Source organism: Amblyomma mixtum, chromosome 7, assembly GCF_055824585.1.
Source record: "Amblyomma mixtum isolate Tamu chromosome 7, ASM5582458v1, whole genome shotgun sequence".
NCBI classification, from domain to species: domain Eukaryota; kingdom Metazoa; phylum Arthropoda; class Arachnida; order Ixodida; family Ixodidae; genus Amblyomma; species Amblyomma mixtum.
This window is the reverse complement of record NC_143018.1, coordinates 46,182,915-46,199,498: the sequence shown is the minus strand read 5'-3', so window position 1 is coordinate 46,199,498 and position 16,584 is coordinate 46,182,915. Positions and strand designations below refer to the sequence as shown.

General features: G+C 44.5%; 1 protein-coding gene across 1 annotated transcript; it reads right to left on the bottom strand.

The window, feature by feature from the left end:
- Positions 1–295: 295 nt before the first annotated feature.
- Positions 296–16,465, bottom strand: Mtpbeta (mitochondrial trifunctional protein beta subunit). The gene is made up of 14 exons (XM_089552440.1): positions 16,354–16,465; positions 13,643–13,699; positions 12,309–12,429; positions 10,513–10,544; positions 10,337–10,404; positions 9,827–9,914; positions 7,250–7,437; positions 6,234–6,414; positions 4,910–5,034; positions 4,051–4,178; positions 2,284–2,371; positions 2,116–2,190; positions 874–1,038; positions 296–428 (listed from the first exon to the last, which is right to left on the bottom strand). The coding sequence occupies exons 1-14, from the start codon at positions 16,409–16,411 to the stop codon at positions 390–392; spliced, it is 1,413 nt and encodes a 470-aa protein (XP_089408566.1). The 5' UTR covers positions 16,412–16,465; the 3' UTR covers positions 296–389.
- Positions 16,466–16,584: the final 119 nt, after the last annotated feature.

Below are 16,584 nucleotides of genomic sequence, written 5' to 3'. Positions count from 1 at the left end.
CATGGCATGCTAAAGGTGTCTAGTTTCCTCTCAATCGTTTCGCTTCTTAACTGAATAGGGGGCTATTAGAAATGACTATGCAATATACAGCTGGTCAACTTACCTAAATATTGCCAAGAACTGAACTGTGTATTCTTGTGGTAGCAGACAACTTCGTTCTAAAAATATTTTGCAGCAATCTGTTGCTTTGTCCCCTCAATGTATAAATTAAAGGTACAGGTTAACCTAAGCTTCTCCTGTTTCGTACAATGACAAGCGAGTTATTCCAAACAACAACAAATGATAAGACATGACAGTATATATATACAAGTTTATTCACAAGTTGAAAAAGTTCACCCTAACTGAAGCTGGATAAATTTTTTAGGAACATGTTTTCTCGCAGGCACTTCTTATTTGCTTGGGTACCTCTCCACAATCATGGCATGACCCTGCAACCAGAAAGAAGAGATAAGCAGATTACAAAGCATTTCGAAAACAATGTCCACTTCATTCACACACTCTCTCCCATATGCTCTGCAACACTAGTTTATGCATTTAAATTCTATTTTATACCTATACTTTTCACTCTCCATCACCAAGCAGCATACCAACGTTTGAAGATATTATTAATGGTATTGACAAATAGCTAAAAGAAATAGCGAGGATGTAAAATACTGGTACTATTAACATGCACAGCATTCAGCACAATCTGTAATTTAGTAATCCATAAAACTTTTAGCATAAAGCAACTCAACAAATGCAAAAGAGAGCACAGCACATGAGCAACACGTTCAATATTTTGTCTGGCATCTTTTCAAGCCACACCGGCAGTTGTCAAGTTATTTCTTTGATCCTTGAGCGAGCCTGGTAGAGAAACGCGAATGGCAAGCTCACATGTCCGCCGGCCGCACACGCTGCAGTAAGGCCCCACTGTTTGTTCTCGTGGATCAGGCGGTTAGCCACGGTGGTGACGAGGCGAATTCCGGTGGCACCAAACGGGTGACCCAGTGACAGCGAACCACCCCATAGGTTCAGCTTCTCCATTGGTGGGCAACCAACCTGTTGGCAATCAAAAGGGTATGTACACCTCCAGTGAGTAGATGCGCCTGGGCACAGACTGATACGAGAAGATAAACTGTAAGAAAAACTATTCCCACTGCTCGGAATAGATGTATCAGCAGTAACGCAGTAAAACAGTAAAAGCTTGTCAATTCAATCCTGGCTGATTCCGAAATTCAGGTAATTACACAGCATGATACACTGATGACACATCAGTGTTCATCCTTGGCAAGTGAATGCTAGCTAGGCAACTCAGGAAACGCATAGTTTTATTGGCAGGTGCCAGTCCAGAACTCAAGCTAGGTGGCAGAACAAAGACTGCCATGACCGTCATTTGCTTCGTTACTCGACAAGCCGTCACTGGAAAGGACAATGTCAGATGTTGTTCCCGCTAGTTGACCTACGGGTGCTCAAGAGCCAGAATTTATATGCTAAAAGGAAGCAATCATGGAGCTGTTTCAATCTAAGAGAAGCCACCCCACAACACCCCCTGGTGGTTAAGAAACATGGTTGTAAAATCTGCAAAAACTTATAGGAAAAAAAAGCATGCAACAAGCATTCATCAAACAGAGGAATGTCAGGATGGCTTATTTTAGTGCCAATTTTTCGTTGGCCACATAACAACTTGGTTCGTCGTAACTTGGCTCGTCAATTTAAACTACTCGTCAACCAGTTCTCCCTACATTGAACTTAAACAATTTATAAATAACTAATATTGGCTTAATCAAAAAAGTACTTCCTAACATTGTATTTCTTATACTGTATACTATCTAGCCACATGTTAATAATAGCTTTCTGATCAGTTTCTTTCTCTACTGTCTTTGCAAACAAAAGACTGAAAATGTCCAATATCTTGAAAACTAAGCGAGATATGAGACAACTAGTCACATATTTGAAATCAGTGCAAAAAACTGATTATGACTACAATTTGTTTGCATTTTGTCCAAAAAATAAAGAAAAAGTTCCAAGACCAGACCCCGCCCCCCCTCCCCACCTAAAAAAAAATCAAACATTGCACTATGCATTCAATCACTGGGCGTCACGAACACCTTGCACTCATCTCCGGCTTGTGCTTACCTTTGCAGGCTTTCCCATGTAGGTCTTGGCAAAGTAGTCAGAGTCCATGGCCTTCATGTTGGCAAGGATCTGGCCCTAAAGGTGTCAAGTGAAGGGGAGACAACCACACGTGCTGTTAATGCCAGTGGAGGGTGCGTCGGCAAAGCGGCCAGAAATGGCGACACTCACTGCGAAGGCTTCGTGGTACTCAAAGACATCAATGTCCGATATCTTGAGCCCTTCCTTGGCGAGCACCGCTGGTGTGGCATACGCAGGGCTGAAAAACGAAAGATGAACAGAGCATGACTCCCAAGCTAACTGTGGAGAATGTCATTTATCTGCTACATCGTGGGCACTGTTCTAAAGTGTGCAAAGCCGTAAAAAAACAGCCTTAAGGCGAGTGCGCAAACACAAAAAATTTTTGAGAGGAGCCCTGGACTCTGCTGCAACTACATGGCACATGACCTCCTCTCTCAGGAGAAAAAGAAGAAAAAAAAAAGCACTCTGCAAATTAGCAACAGGACCTCAAGTCTACTGAAAGGCCAGCATATCATATTAATGCTACAGTGGACAAGGCTATGACTAAAAATCGCGAGAAAACAAATCGAAGTGAGCAAATGACAGCAAAATATGCTTACTTTCAATCGCCACATAACTGTGACACATACTATATGTGATATATAAGCGGTACACAACTGTGCAGTCCTACAACCCCAATGCGCGGCAATCATTTCCGAACCTCATTATGCAGTTCAGAATGCAACAGAAAACAGACAAGTTAAGAGGCCCCATTTTACGTCCCCCTGCTTATGGCATCTACGACTGCGCATGCAACTTTTGAATTTTTTTTTGCAAAGCCTCTGCACTGCAACGGTTGGCTCCAAGACCCTTTTCCCTAGAATTTCGCCCCAGAAAAGCTGAGCATCAAGGAAGGGGAAATATTGTACCCATTAGCAAACTGGTGGGGAATGGTAGGGCTATTTAGTACCTAGAAAAAAGATGGCTCTTCAAAAATATGAAATAAAGAAGGTTGCCACAAAGTTCAACAGTGTGCGCATAAAGTTCTGTCTGATGCTATTAAATTTTTTAAGGCAGAAAGCTGGGCTAGTTGGTGTTTGGATTGATCGGACATAGTAGTAGCGCTGAAAAACAGGGATGACAGGGTAGAGAAAGATGCTCCCGATTGTCGCCTATAAATTCGTTGTTGTTCTCGAGAATAAAGTCAGTTGATGTCTAGCACCTGTGTTGTCTTTCTCTACCCTGTTGTCCCTGTTTTTCAGCGCTACTACTATGTCCTCTCAATTAAATTTTCGTTCCCTGATGCAGTGGAATGATTTTGTGAAGGATGATTTCTCACTGCAGAAAAACGTCTAGATGATAAAGAAAGAACTGGACATAAAGACATTTTTTTTTCTCAAGCACTATGTGGCTTGCGTGAATTCCTAAATCTTTACACGCACAAACACACACAAATTTTACAATTTTTCTCGACAGTAGAACATAATGCGTATCTGAAAGGAATGTAGCCTTGCAGACAATCACTGAACCTAATGCTATTTTGAAGCAGTGGAATTCCTGATTTAACCACTACTAACACACAGATACCTAGAGCCGTGCTGAACTGTGATTCAATTATTAAATCTCAGCTATTTTGATAACCCAAAAAATACCGATATGTCAAGCATGCCCTCTGGTACTTTTCGCCTCGACTGGACAGGTTTCAACTGTTTGAATGTTGTCCCCTGAAAAAATTATCTCCCTCAGATCCAACGTCTTACACAGGCCTGCCACATTGACTGCTGAACGCTGCAGCTGTATTTATAGCTAGCGCACAACACACGGAGCTAGGCACACCGTTCTCAACCTTGATGGTCCCAGACTAACCCCATCAAATCCAGCACACCCTGTATATACTGCACCAGCGGGCTTAACCAATTCTTGCCAACAAGGGCTCACCCCAGAAGCAGCTGGTCCTTGGGGTCCTGGGCAACGTAGACGAAACTGCGAAGGTAGGCCTTGGGCTTGAATCCCATGGCCAGAGCCTTTTCCTCGGACATGATGAGTGCCGCAGACGCACCATCTGTCTGCGAGTTCAGAGAGCAGGAGAGAGAGAGGGCCTGAATACTTCATCTGAATGCAAACAATAATGCTGTGCGCTTCTGCAGTCATGCCAAGGAGGCACTACAAACAGCAATCATAAATATGGCCGTGTTTCTGCCACTGAACTTATCAGTTATATTCCTACAGCATCGAAAAAAAATGAATAGTAAGGTTCTTGTTCTAATTAATAACAAGAAATTACAAAATTAACACTACAATATATAAAAATGGATATAAGCTTATCAGCAACATAGAAACAAAAATACATTAAATAAATCACACCGATGCTGGCAGTACCCGATAAATAAGACACTGAAAAAAAAAAAAGGCCGCCACCGTCTGGAAGACGAAGTAACGAGCGTTGGCTGTTTGGTTTACTAGAACTGACATGGCTGTTTCTACAATGCTATTGTAGATGGCGCTACAAGTCTCAATGCGAGATGTGCTGTTTTCTAGTTGCTGCCACAGATGGCGCTGTGATCTCAGGGTGGGAGCAGACCCCCACGAAATCTCGAAACGTGATGAGTAAGAGCTAACGGTCTTAAAAGTGTTTGCGGTAGGCAAGGACCCAGCATTTCTATTGTGCTCGCTGCTGCAACAGCACCAGGCTTACAGAAGCCGTTTATGCATTCACCGTACGAGTGAACAAGCAGAAGAAAAACTTCTGTTCAGAGGAAAGAAAACCAATGCAGGCTGGTTACACACAGCCACTTACCAGAAACGAGGAGTTGGCGGCAGTGATGGTCCCATGGGGTTTGATGAAGGCTGGCTTCAGCTTGGCCATTTGGTCCAACGTCGACACCCGGATCCCGTTGTCTGTAGACACAGGCGCAGAATCCCCTGGGGAAAGAACGAGACCAAGGTTAGAATTTGGATGTTTGCTCAGTGCTTTGAACTTGCACAATGAACTGCCAGCTTTTCCGATGGGTTGAACGTTATGCTTGTCATCAATATTTTTGGACAAAGAGAAAGTTTAGTTTTCAGGGAGCGGTGGAGTGCAGCAAGACTCCTGACTGGCTTGACCCCACGATGCGGGAAGCCCCATGCCATGCATATACAGCCATCAAATCCTTCGAGTGTCATGGCGTACCCGCACGCTTTCCTATCTGCATTCAAAAGTGCGCGCCGAAATGCAAAGCTGGAGGGCTTGGGGTCGTCCCGCCATCTAGTATCTTATCTTTCTACAAGCTTGTGTTGTACCTTCATCTTGCACTGTGTTTTCTTTGTGAGTTTAGGTGCGCGGAGCGGCTGCGGCCACCCATCTTTCTGGGTGGGGGGGTGTCGCTACGAGCTAGCTCTGCACACGCAACTTTCGAATAGAGTAAATGGTGGTTCTGCCACCTGTTGTAAATTTCTAGAATCTTTTTTTTCTTTTCATTCTTGCCTGATCCACTTTTCTGTGTCCCACTGCCTTTCCGCGGCCTCGTTCACCGTTATCAGCGACGAGAAAGGTAATTGCTATCTCCCTCTTTCTATCAGAAGTTGTTAGTTTTGCGTTGTGCGGGCCACGGAAAGTGCTTCTCCGCGCGTGCGATTGCTTTGCGATGGCTGTCTACGTGCGGGCTTGATACGGGAGGGGTCGCTCAAATAAACAGAGGTCAAAGGGTTCAGGGTGGGACAAAGCATCACCACCACCTGTGCTTTGCATATGGACGACAAACTTGGATTGCCTGAATGAACCAATAAAGCAATGAGTGCTGCAATGCAAGTAACCTAACTTGACTTGATGTACATGCATCAGCGTGCGATTGTGTAAATAAGCTGCAAGCGCCACTTCACTGCCCACGTACCTACCCTACATCATTTGGGTTTAACAGTGCCTTCACTATTTGAGCCCAAGTACTACTTCAGTTATGAGAGCAAGTTAGGCGCCACAAGGACCCCATCAGATGCCCTCATGATAGATCCAGCAGAGTATTTTTGTTAAACTAGACAAAACTGAGGCAGAGAGCTGAACTATCAGAGTTAGAAACAGATGCTGTCTTACCGACAGCAAGCATAATGCATGTGTCAAAACGCAACAAAAAAAGAAGGCCTACCTGGCACCGAGAAGGGCACAATGTCGGAGAGCAGCCCCTGCTTGGAGGCCTTGTCGGCCAGGGTGTGGGAACGCAGTGCGTACTCGTCCTGCTCCCGGCGGCTGACCCCGAACGCAGCGGCCAGCCGGTCGCCCGAGTGACCCATCACCTCTTTGGTCGTGAACTCCGACACAGAGGGAAGCTGCATTCGAGGCAAGGTGTACGGGCACGGCAGATGTTAGACCCCGCGGTACATTAAACACTTTCAAGTGGTGCGAAATATCCAAAGCTGAATTCTCACTCTCAGCACTGCCCTTTCAGTTGAAAACAGCCAGCCAACATTAGGGGCAGTGAAAACAGGGATGAATGAAAAATAATGGCCTACTGCCCCCTGGTGCCAGAGACAGGAACTGTGCTGCATCGCAACAGTACAGAGTGTTACTTTCCCCTGTATCTCAACCATCCAACATACAAAGTCTTCAATGCACAAACCGTCGACTTGATGATGCCGCCCCGAGCCTCCTTCAACACTCCCAGTTTTTGGACATCACAATATTAAAATGAATTTCTATTTTAGAGGCATGTCCTAGACTAACACTACAAGCGATATGACCTCTCAGCGCACTGTTGCACAACTTTTAGTGAATGGTAAAACATAGAAAGTCAGAATTCTCACTGATATCCCTTGTTGCCCAAGATGCCTAAATTTCCCATGCCACCTTGACCACATTAGGAATTGAGACATTGTGTCGCTAAGCACTGATACTATCACCTCGACAACATGACCGAGCAGAACACAGCACATAACCTCACTGGGGCCACAGTAAAAGCAGAAACTAGTGCATTACTATCTTTTCAGGCTCAAAAGGAAGTTCATCTGCTTAGGCGCAAAAAAGACTGCACGAAAGACGAAGGTGAAGACGAACAAGCTTGTGCGCTTGCTCGTCTTTCGTGCAATCTTTTTTGCGCTGTGAGCAAACTGAACACGTATCAACTCGCCCAAATTTCTGCTTTACTCTTCCCCCGCTCAGCCTCACCTCGGGCACCAGCATGCTGGGCCTGAACTTGGCGAGGAGACCCAGCTTCTGCATGGGAGTCTTGGCCTTGTTGGCCGACAAGAGCAGCTTGCGCAGCCTGCGGTTCAGCCGGATGGGGACGTCGGAGAGGAACTCCACGCCGCCCGCCATGCCGACGTCAATGGCCCCCGACGAAATGAGCCCCATCACTGCATTTGTCAATGGGCACAGAGAAGATATGGCGCAATACGCAATGAAACAGTCAACAAGGCGGCTCAAGAACACAAGCTATTTGTTCTCCAAAACAGAACAGATGTACACCTGCCGTCAAAATTTACAGAACGTCGCCTTGGGGAAGAGATTCAATGCTGGAATGCGTAATCTCCGCACTCAGAATCAAGCTGCACATACATATTACATGTTTCACGAAAACAATGTACTGATACTAAGATGAAGTTCTTTAAAGGGGCTCTGAAACAGCTTCTGAGGAGAGCACATCAACTCGCTCAATCAGTGCATTGGGTTGCCATAAACATTTGAGCCACTTGTATACGCAGCAGAGAACCCACAATAATGTGCGAAAGTTGGCGAGCCCTTCCCGGCGACTTTTTCATGCTTGCACCCTCCTCCGTCGCTCACACCTGCGAATACGAGTTGAGAGGTGGCTATTGGTTAGATTCTTTCAGACGTCAGGCAGCTAACATGGCCACGGCCAATAAGCCGCATAGTTCCGAGGGGTCACGAAGCTCCCCCCCCCCCCCCCCCCCCCCCCCCCGAGGTGGGACAAGTGGAGAAGTGCTGACCTTCCAGCAAGCAAAAAGTTACTAGAGGAGAGGGGAAGGCGCGCAGACACTGAAATTCCAATTTTGAGTACAGACAACTGAGCTTCTACAAAGCTCAGTTAAAGTGGCCGGCTTTAACAACCTAGGCAACTTAATTAGAGCCCTTTTCAGAGCCCCTTTAACACATTGGAGCAATTCCTGCATCTAGAACCCGCTTTGCAGCGACCAGGTGTAGGAGCCATATACTACCACCAGAACCATGGGGCTCGAAGTTCCGCAGTCCTGGATTGCTCCCTTCAGCGAAACGGGGCACCGTTAGCGCATCTTTGCTGTTGCACACGCAGTGGAGGGGATGGCTGCTGGTTGCGCAGACCACACCCGAATCAAGGCTGCCGATTCACTCCTTGCCTCCAAGGGAGGAAGGTAGTGAACCCTGTGCGTTACTCTCCCGACCGAGTCTGCAGGACTTGCATGACATCAGAGAGAAGACGGGGGCATCAAATCTGTGCCCTTTGCAGTGGCGTAATGATGGTCCACAAAGATAAGATAGCAATAAGATAGCAATAAGATAGCAATAAGATAGCAATAAGATAGCAATAAGACAACAATAAGATAACAATAAGACATCAGGGAAAATTGAAAAAACCAGCCACAAAAGACGAGGGACGAGAGAAGGAGTGTACACGCCACAACGACTGGACTATCAACTGAGATTTATTAGGTTTGGTTGCTTTATGGGGTTTAACATCCCAAAGCGACTAAGACTATGAGAGACGCCGTAGTGGAGGGCTCTGGAAATTTCGACCACCTGGGGTTCTTTAACGTGCACTGACATCGCACAGTACATGGGCCTCTAGAATTTCGCCTCCACAGAAATTCAACTGCCGCGGCCGGGATCGAACCCGCGTCTTTCGGGTCAGCAGCCGAGCACCATAACCGCTGAGCCACCGCGGCGGCAGATTTATTAGAAAATACATAGTTCCAGCAAGGCCAGCAGAGCATGCGCAACCGCAGCATCACAAATCACAGGGCAAAGGAGACAACAAATCACACCTACCGTGATCGACCTAAAAAAGCGAATTCTTTCTCGAGTAAGCGCACCGAGGTTGTGCTGATGCAATCACGGCCTGATAAACTGATATGGTACGCTTCCAAGATTTCCCGCTCTTGTTTTCCCTCGTCTCTACCAAGAATCGTTACATTGCTGAACAAAGGATAACACCCACTTTCATTGCAACGGAGAGGCAAGTTTGCACCGCCATCGGACCCTCGTCTTTTGTGGCTGGTTTTTTCAATTTACAATGTGCCAACTGGCCTGCATTTCAACCCTTCTACATCACTGAAGTTTAGTCTCACCAGTGTGACATGCTAATACAGCCCTAAAGACAATACCACAAAGCACCATTATGCTGATGCATGTAGCAATGAGGTCAGCCTTGCAACGAGAGAACATTAATGTTCCGTATCCTTCACAAAGTTACCTGCAATGGCTCACCACTACAAGATATGAGGCTTCAAGCAGATTTACCACACCAATCACACCGTCTCTCCTCATCAAGTAGAAGAGACACTGCTCGTGCTATCAACAACCAGTATGATTTTACACCCAGTGGCTGCAAGAAAAACAGCCCAGTCAAATGCCCAGATGACCTTCGCTGACATCTTCAAAGCAGCTGCTGCAGTTCGTGTGGGCATATTTTCACAAAGGTTGAACGTGACTAAATGTACTGGCCTACCAGAACTGCCAACAACTAAGCACCAGCAAGTACCGGCACCAACACCAGTGCCAGCAGAGCAACCTGCGCAGTCAGCCCACCTGTAGTAATTGCCTGGTTTGAAGAGATGCACGCCATGGTGACCGTGTGGCATGGAGTTCGGTCCGAAAATCCAGCGCACAGAGCAGCCTGTAACAAAGTGCACTAGATAAGCCCTAAGATGATATTCTCTGCACTTTATCTGTCCTCCATCTTCACATCGTTTTTACTCCAAACAGACACTCTCATCAGACCCTTCTTAAGCCACCCAGATGAAGACTTCAATAAGGTCGGCTGTGAGCCAACCCAAAACACAGCAAAAAATGTCCATTACTAAGACCGCACCTACATTATGGTAGCAATATGAAACTACTGACTACACATGACTAAAACCTTTCAACATGCTGAAATCAAGAAAAACTATCTTACTACTTTACTTCTGCAACAAGTAACAATGGGATTAATGTCAAACGTGGTGTCATAGCACTTAGAACCAGTCTTTACTTAATGAAATACACAAGATTAAGAAAGCCACCCAAAATGTTTCAGTACAGAAAAAAAAAACAACTTGCCTCCCGAGCAACATTGCATGTTGTAGGCTCAGCAATCACACTTCCCGATACAATGTACTCAATTGCCTCTGCACAGAAAAAAAAACAGAGAAAAGAAGAAACAAAATCAAATTTGAAGCTACAGTGCCCAACTAAAAAGCAATAGGAACCAGACACAGGGCAATTGCATCACTCACCTTTTGGAATGCCAGTCTTTCTCAGCAAACTCCTGCGGCAAAAATGAAAGATATTTACTTGTCAACAGAGCAAGGTTGCAGCTGATAACGCTTAAGGTTGTTGGCTCTCCAAGTACAATACGGGATTTACTTAATACTATACCAGCAACAGGAACAAACAAGATGACCACGATAAACAAAAAAAGTAAACCACAGTACTTCCATTTCTATCAAAATACTAAGCGTCCTTTCATAGAATAGTGACACGCTATACCAGCCTCAAGAGAAGATCTTATTTTTGGCCAAATGGCTGCCGACTGTCATGCAAAAATGCATGCAGCCCAAACTGTTCCATGGGTAACAGGCTACAGCGACCAGGAGCTTTCACCAAGTGCATCTGACAGAATCTTCTTCAAAAAAAGATCCCAAGTGTACTCTCTCTCTCTCTTTTCACTACACTCTACCAACTCACCAAAAATAAGCGATGCTCTAGCCGTTGCATTTTGAACACAGCAGTTCTTGATTCCACCTCAAGGTATCTGCCACTTTACGTTCTACTAATCGCACATCACGCATAATGAGCAGCTTTTCAGTGGTATCAAATTCCAGCAAACTGCTTGAACTGCTTGAACAAAACTGCTTGAACACCCTTAAGCTTGATCAAGGGGTCCAGAACACTTAATGCAAAAGTCATAATGGCAATAATTTACTGCAAAAATGCAGGTTCTTTCACTCTTTTATATTTTTTTTCCCCTTTACAGGCTGCACTGATAAGACAATACGTTTCCACTTTTCCATCACCTGGTGCTTTCATAACACAAAAAGTCAGCCAGTAATCTGATAAAAGAAAAATTTCAACTGCTTTTCCTAACTGTGGGCGCTGAACCAGCTTCTGAACATCTGACTTAAGCACATAAGCAACGAGAAAATTCAGAACTATGTGCAGGACAACAAAACACACAAAGGCACGAAATCAGACAGCCCCAATAAGTGCGAAAAGTGTACTGTGCGACGTGAATGAAAGTCACTGACGCACATTAGCATCGAGATCAAGTTCACGCCATTACCCAAGCTCTCCCTATCTCTCAAATGGTGAGTGAACAGAAAGCCAAAGGATAGGTGGCCTTTTTTAGTGGAGGATGCGAAAAGTGGACAGGCCATGCGCAAACAGGGCCTTACTTTTTGAACATTTCTCGCATCGCTATAAGCAATTAACCCTTTCAGGCGCCATTTTTTGTTTTCACTGAAATCAATTATTTTTTCACCTACATAGTATATTCAGGCCTCAAGAAAGGAAATTTGTTAGTTTTCGTGCGTGAAAGACCAGCAGGTCAGTTCTTACAACGATGTGGAGAATTCTGTACAAAGTGTCAGATTTGTTAGAAATAATAACATCGAAATGTTCTCGTGTGCCAGGTAAACACCCTAGGGTTGTGGAATCGCTTTGTGTTTGGAATATTCACATTACGCTCGAAATTGAGCAAGAACAATCGATGTTCTCACTCGCGGCAAAATCTGTCTGCACAAAAACGGCAGACAAAGTGCTACCTAGCTCACTCTTATGTTAAATATTATTTACTGCATTCGTTACATGGTACAAAAAAGCAACTTATTTGCAACAAGAAGGGCACTCAATTTGACTGAAATACTGAAATCACTGTTAAGTGCTCCAGTTTCTCGGAAAAGGCTGTAAGTTTGCCGCTTACACAATTGTGTACAAAGCGCCTGAAAGGGTTAAAAGTTCCCAAGTTTCCCCGAGATGACTGGCAGGCTTCTAAGCAGCGCAGTAAGTCACAAAGAGAGGACACCCCACTCACAGGAAGGCAGCCCTCTGAAGGTCATGGGGCATCAGGTTATTGTACTTGGTACCCGAGAGCAGGAACGGCGTCCGCACTCCTTCCACCAAAACAATGTTCTTCTGCCCGGACTTCTTCGTACCTGGGACAGGCAAAAGCAAACCGTAAAAAAAAAAAAGGAACAACTAAGATTTATTTGAGCAGAGCAGTTACAGCATCTGCTGCAGGGGCAGAGGCTAAAGGCTGTGGCGCCTGACGAGGCCTCTGTCCCTCTGCAGTCGACGGAAGTGCATTACAAATTTGAGCATAACAAGAAGGTAAGTCACGAAATTAAAAACAAATGTGGGTAAATTATGCCATTATAACCACAACATTAACACAGGATGATAAGTACAAAAATATGCAAGGATATTATACAGAGATTTTGTTCAGTATACAACACATTGAAGGACACTTATAACAAAAATAAAGTGAAAAACCATGGTACAAGAGAAGGATAAATCCTGTGTATGCGTCATAAGTACTCGTCACTCCTCGTACAAAACACATGATATTATTAGGACATCTTTAATGCGCTTTTTGAATGTGCTAATACTAGATGTGAAATTCAAGTTACCTTCAAGTTTATTGATAAGGAACTGTTTGTTTACCATAATTGGTTCTAGTTTTTGGCATGCGTCTTTTATTGTGTCGGAAAGGATAAGTAGAGTTTTCTTCCCTGTCGCAAATGTGCAGCTTCCGGAGTTGTACGAACTGAAGCAGTTCATAGTAGTATAGCTGGTCGGCCCTCAGCATTTTATATTTTAAGAACAAAGGAGAAGTTTGTAGGAGCTGGTAACGTTCATAATAATTTTCATAACAACGTAATTTTCATAACTACAACATGCATGCCAGGCAACACTGAGAGGACAACATTATGTAGCATCAATTAAGTGCGCTTTCAGCGCATGAGGCAGTCGTCATGATGGCAGGCTCACAAACGACCTCTAATTTTCAACCCATACAAGAAATACGGATGATCTCAAGTGCCTAAAGCCACAGCTCATCTAACACTGAGGGTAAACGGCTGATCTTGCATGCAGAACAATACAAAAATGCACTCACACATCATAACGCTTTGAAACCATACAGAATTTTAATAATGAAACGTAACAGAAGATGGCACAATTCGATTACACTGACATACATAAATTTAACAACTGAATTTACTACCCCCTCTAAAATGTAACTATTCAGTGAATGACAATAACAACACTGCATTATATAAATCACCAAATCAGTGGCTGTAATGAAGCAAATGCAGCCATTAGAGCTGTGGTTGGCAATAGTAAAACACAAGACGGATGCTGTCCTACCAGGAGCCGTAGCATAGTGGCTGGTAGTGACGGCGCTTGACAAGCAGGCTGGGGAACCTAGACGAATGACAACAAAGAAGAAACAAACCTTAAATACAAGAAAAAATAACAATAAAGAAAAGACAGCAAGCTGTAACGAAACAAAAGAAAGCTGGACAACTGCCTGCCCAGATAGCGAAAAAAAAAAGACAACAAATAATTCGACACTAACACATATAATGATCAGTAAATACGCTTCTCTAGAACGCATATGCGACTCAGAACTGCCTGTAACAAACAAGTATTTCCAGATGCAGCTACGTTCTCAGTGCCTGACAAGACATGAAACATACAGAACGAAAAGAGAGCCCAGAGGTGCCCTAATCCAAGGTCGAACAGCTGCGGAGGCACTACAGCTACCTGCCTGAGCAGAGTCTGAAGCCAAAGGACGAAAGACAACCCCTCCCTCGTAGTCCTCTCAGCTTGCCTGTGACAAGGACAATGGGCCTCTGACTGTGTGCTCACTTCGTGCTCTAAATCTGCTGGGATCCATCCCCAACAACTAAGTATAATGCAATTACTCCGACCACTGCACACACCGCGCCGATTTTTCCGCGTATCGGTCATCAACCCCTCTTTGTGCGAATGCCTCCAGCTTTCCACCTTTCATTTCATTAAATTACTTTCTCTCTACCTGATGTGAAAACACAGCTGCGATTCTGCGTCCGTGCTTTTATGAATGACATGCCAGTCACTCATGACACATATCTGTCATGATGCACGATGAGTGAGGGGATGGAGCTCGCCTTGTTAAATGTGCTGACACTATCAAGAGATACATCAAGAGCCAACACAGCAAACATAAAAGGCAAGAACAACCTCGTATACTTCTGCAAACTTGATAAACTGTTAAAACAGCCAGGTTTTGTATGTCTAGCTTCTTTTTGTCTCGCTGCATTATAAAAGTTCGGTAGCAACCAATCCTGGGTTATACAGGCCTCTTTTTGCTTCCTGCCAAGTTGGTTTAATAAACATCTGCATTACCCAAAGTAAAAGTAACCATGGAAAATTTACAGCACATCAGACAACACTGCTATGACTTGCCTTACGAGTAAAAGAGATTATGAGATAACTCCACTAACAACTGCAGCCACCTTGAGCTGTTAAAATGAAAGCTTTTGTCACTGTGCTACTTAGTGCGATGTGTTCCAGCCAGCCTACAGGCGGAACGGCACATATACATGTTGAAATTACTCCCGAAAGGAAAAAAGGTCACACCGCAAGTCATCGTGCAACAGGAACAATTGCATTACAATATGATTACTTTTCAGCCAACGTAAGCTTTCACGCAGTTTGTTCACAGGATAAACAAGAGCATACGAGGGGTCCCTGTTGGAGCCGAAAAAGCACGTCTACCACCCCACAGAACTAAAAGCTGCTAAGCGTTTGGTAAATTTTTTACGAATTTACTGTCTGACGATGGCTCACTGCGAAGTTTAAGTTATTGCAGTACACACTGCTCCAAAATACAACCTAACTTCTGCGGCTTGAAAGCAATGTCATTTCTGGCGTGACATCAAAAAGATTCGTAATTGCGACCTGTACACTCTACATGGACGCTCGAAGTCCCTGCAGTCTTGACACAGCGATGAGAAAATTTTTGTGCAGGCAGCTATGTGTCAAAGTTCATGGAATACAATATTCGCGAAATAAAAAAAAAAAATTCGTCGCAGTGAATTCTCAGCGTCTGGATTACACAGTACCACACTAAATCTCAAGAAACGTACTCCGGATGCAAAGAAATCAAAAGTCGCGTTCGTTGCAGTTTCATTCTCTCTCCCCTTCAACCCCTCCATCCTTTCTCAGCACGTGTCCTCTGAGAGCGAGACATTTGCCACGCCTTCCCTTTCTCCAACACAACTTAGCGCTTTTCAAGATGGCCGCGCCCACCGAGATGGTCTACAGCAGAAAGAAAAGAGGGTCGAATTCTCGTTGGCGGAAGCAATCGCTGCATTTGCGATGGCGACGAGCAGGGGTTTAAAGTACGCGTGCATATAGATAGCGATGCCACGCTGAAACGGCCGTGCGATATCTGATCCGGCAGACACTTTGGAACGAAAAGTGTGTAGTGACAAGGGCACCGATTAACACGTATCCGGGTGCAGATAATGCATGCGAGGTCGTCCTTCTTCAAACATTATTTGCTTTGAAAGAACGGCGCAATATACGAAATGGCCGAGTACCCAAAAATGTAGAGGGTGTGATCAGACATAATTAAAAAACGACCAATTAATTAGATATCTAACTGGATCTCGAACCTTTATGTCATGAGTACGCTGAAAGAGCTAAGTGAAAGTAATTGCAGCGCAATCGAACGAAATCTGATTGCCCGACTGTACGCCAACACGAGGTAAAAACACGGTAACGATACGCAATGCCCTTCACACAGAGGAAAATTACGAGTTGCGGCAAGCGAAATTTCAATCGTGGGTGTCATCCTTTTGGCGGAAACCGGTTCAAGAAGCCCTAACTTTTTGGAGGAAAAGCGATAACATAAGGAGAACCCAGGAAAAAAAACAAAACAGGCGTCTACGGGATAAAGTGCCACACGGACGAATTGCAAATAGCGCGAATGATGCTAAAGTGACAGCAAAAGTAAGCGTGACAGTTGAAAATTACGAATCTAAGGTTGCTCACTGTAACAAAACTGCGTGAGAAATAACCGTACTCACAGAATTTGACGCGTTTCAACGCCGACGACGCACCAGCCCGAGCCGTCACAAACGCCATGATTGCTGGAGACAAGCTCCGCAAATGGCGATATGGTCAAAGCCCTGGAACAATTAATTAAAAATTGTTTTCTTACAGATAAACAATGACTGAGAATGCACAACAAGTACCAATAAAAAAATTAATTACTGCAACTTTTTTATGCTACCTTAATGCAAAGAACTGTTCGAATT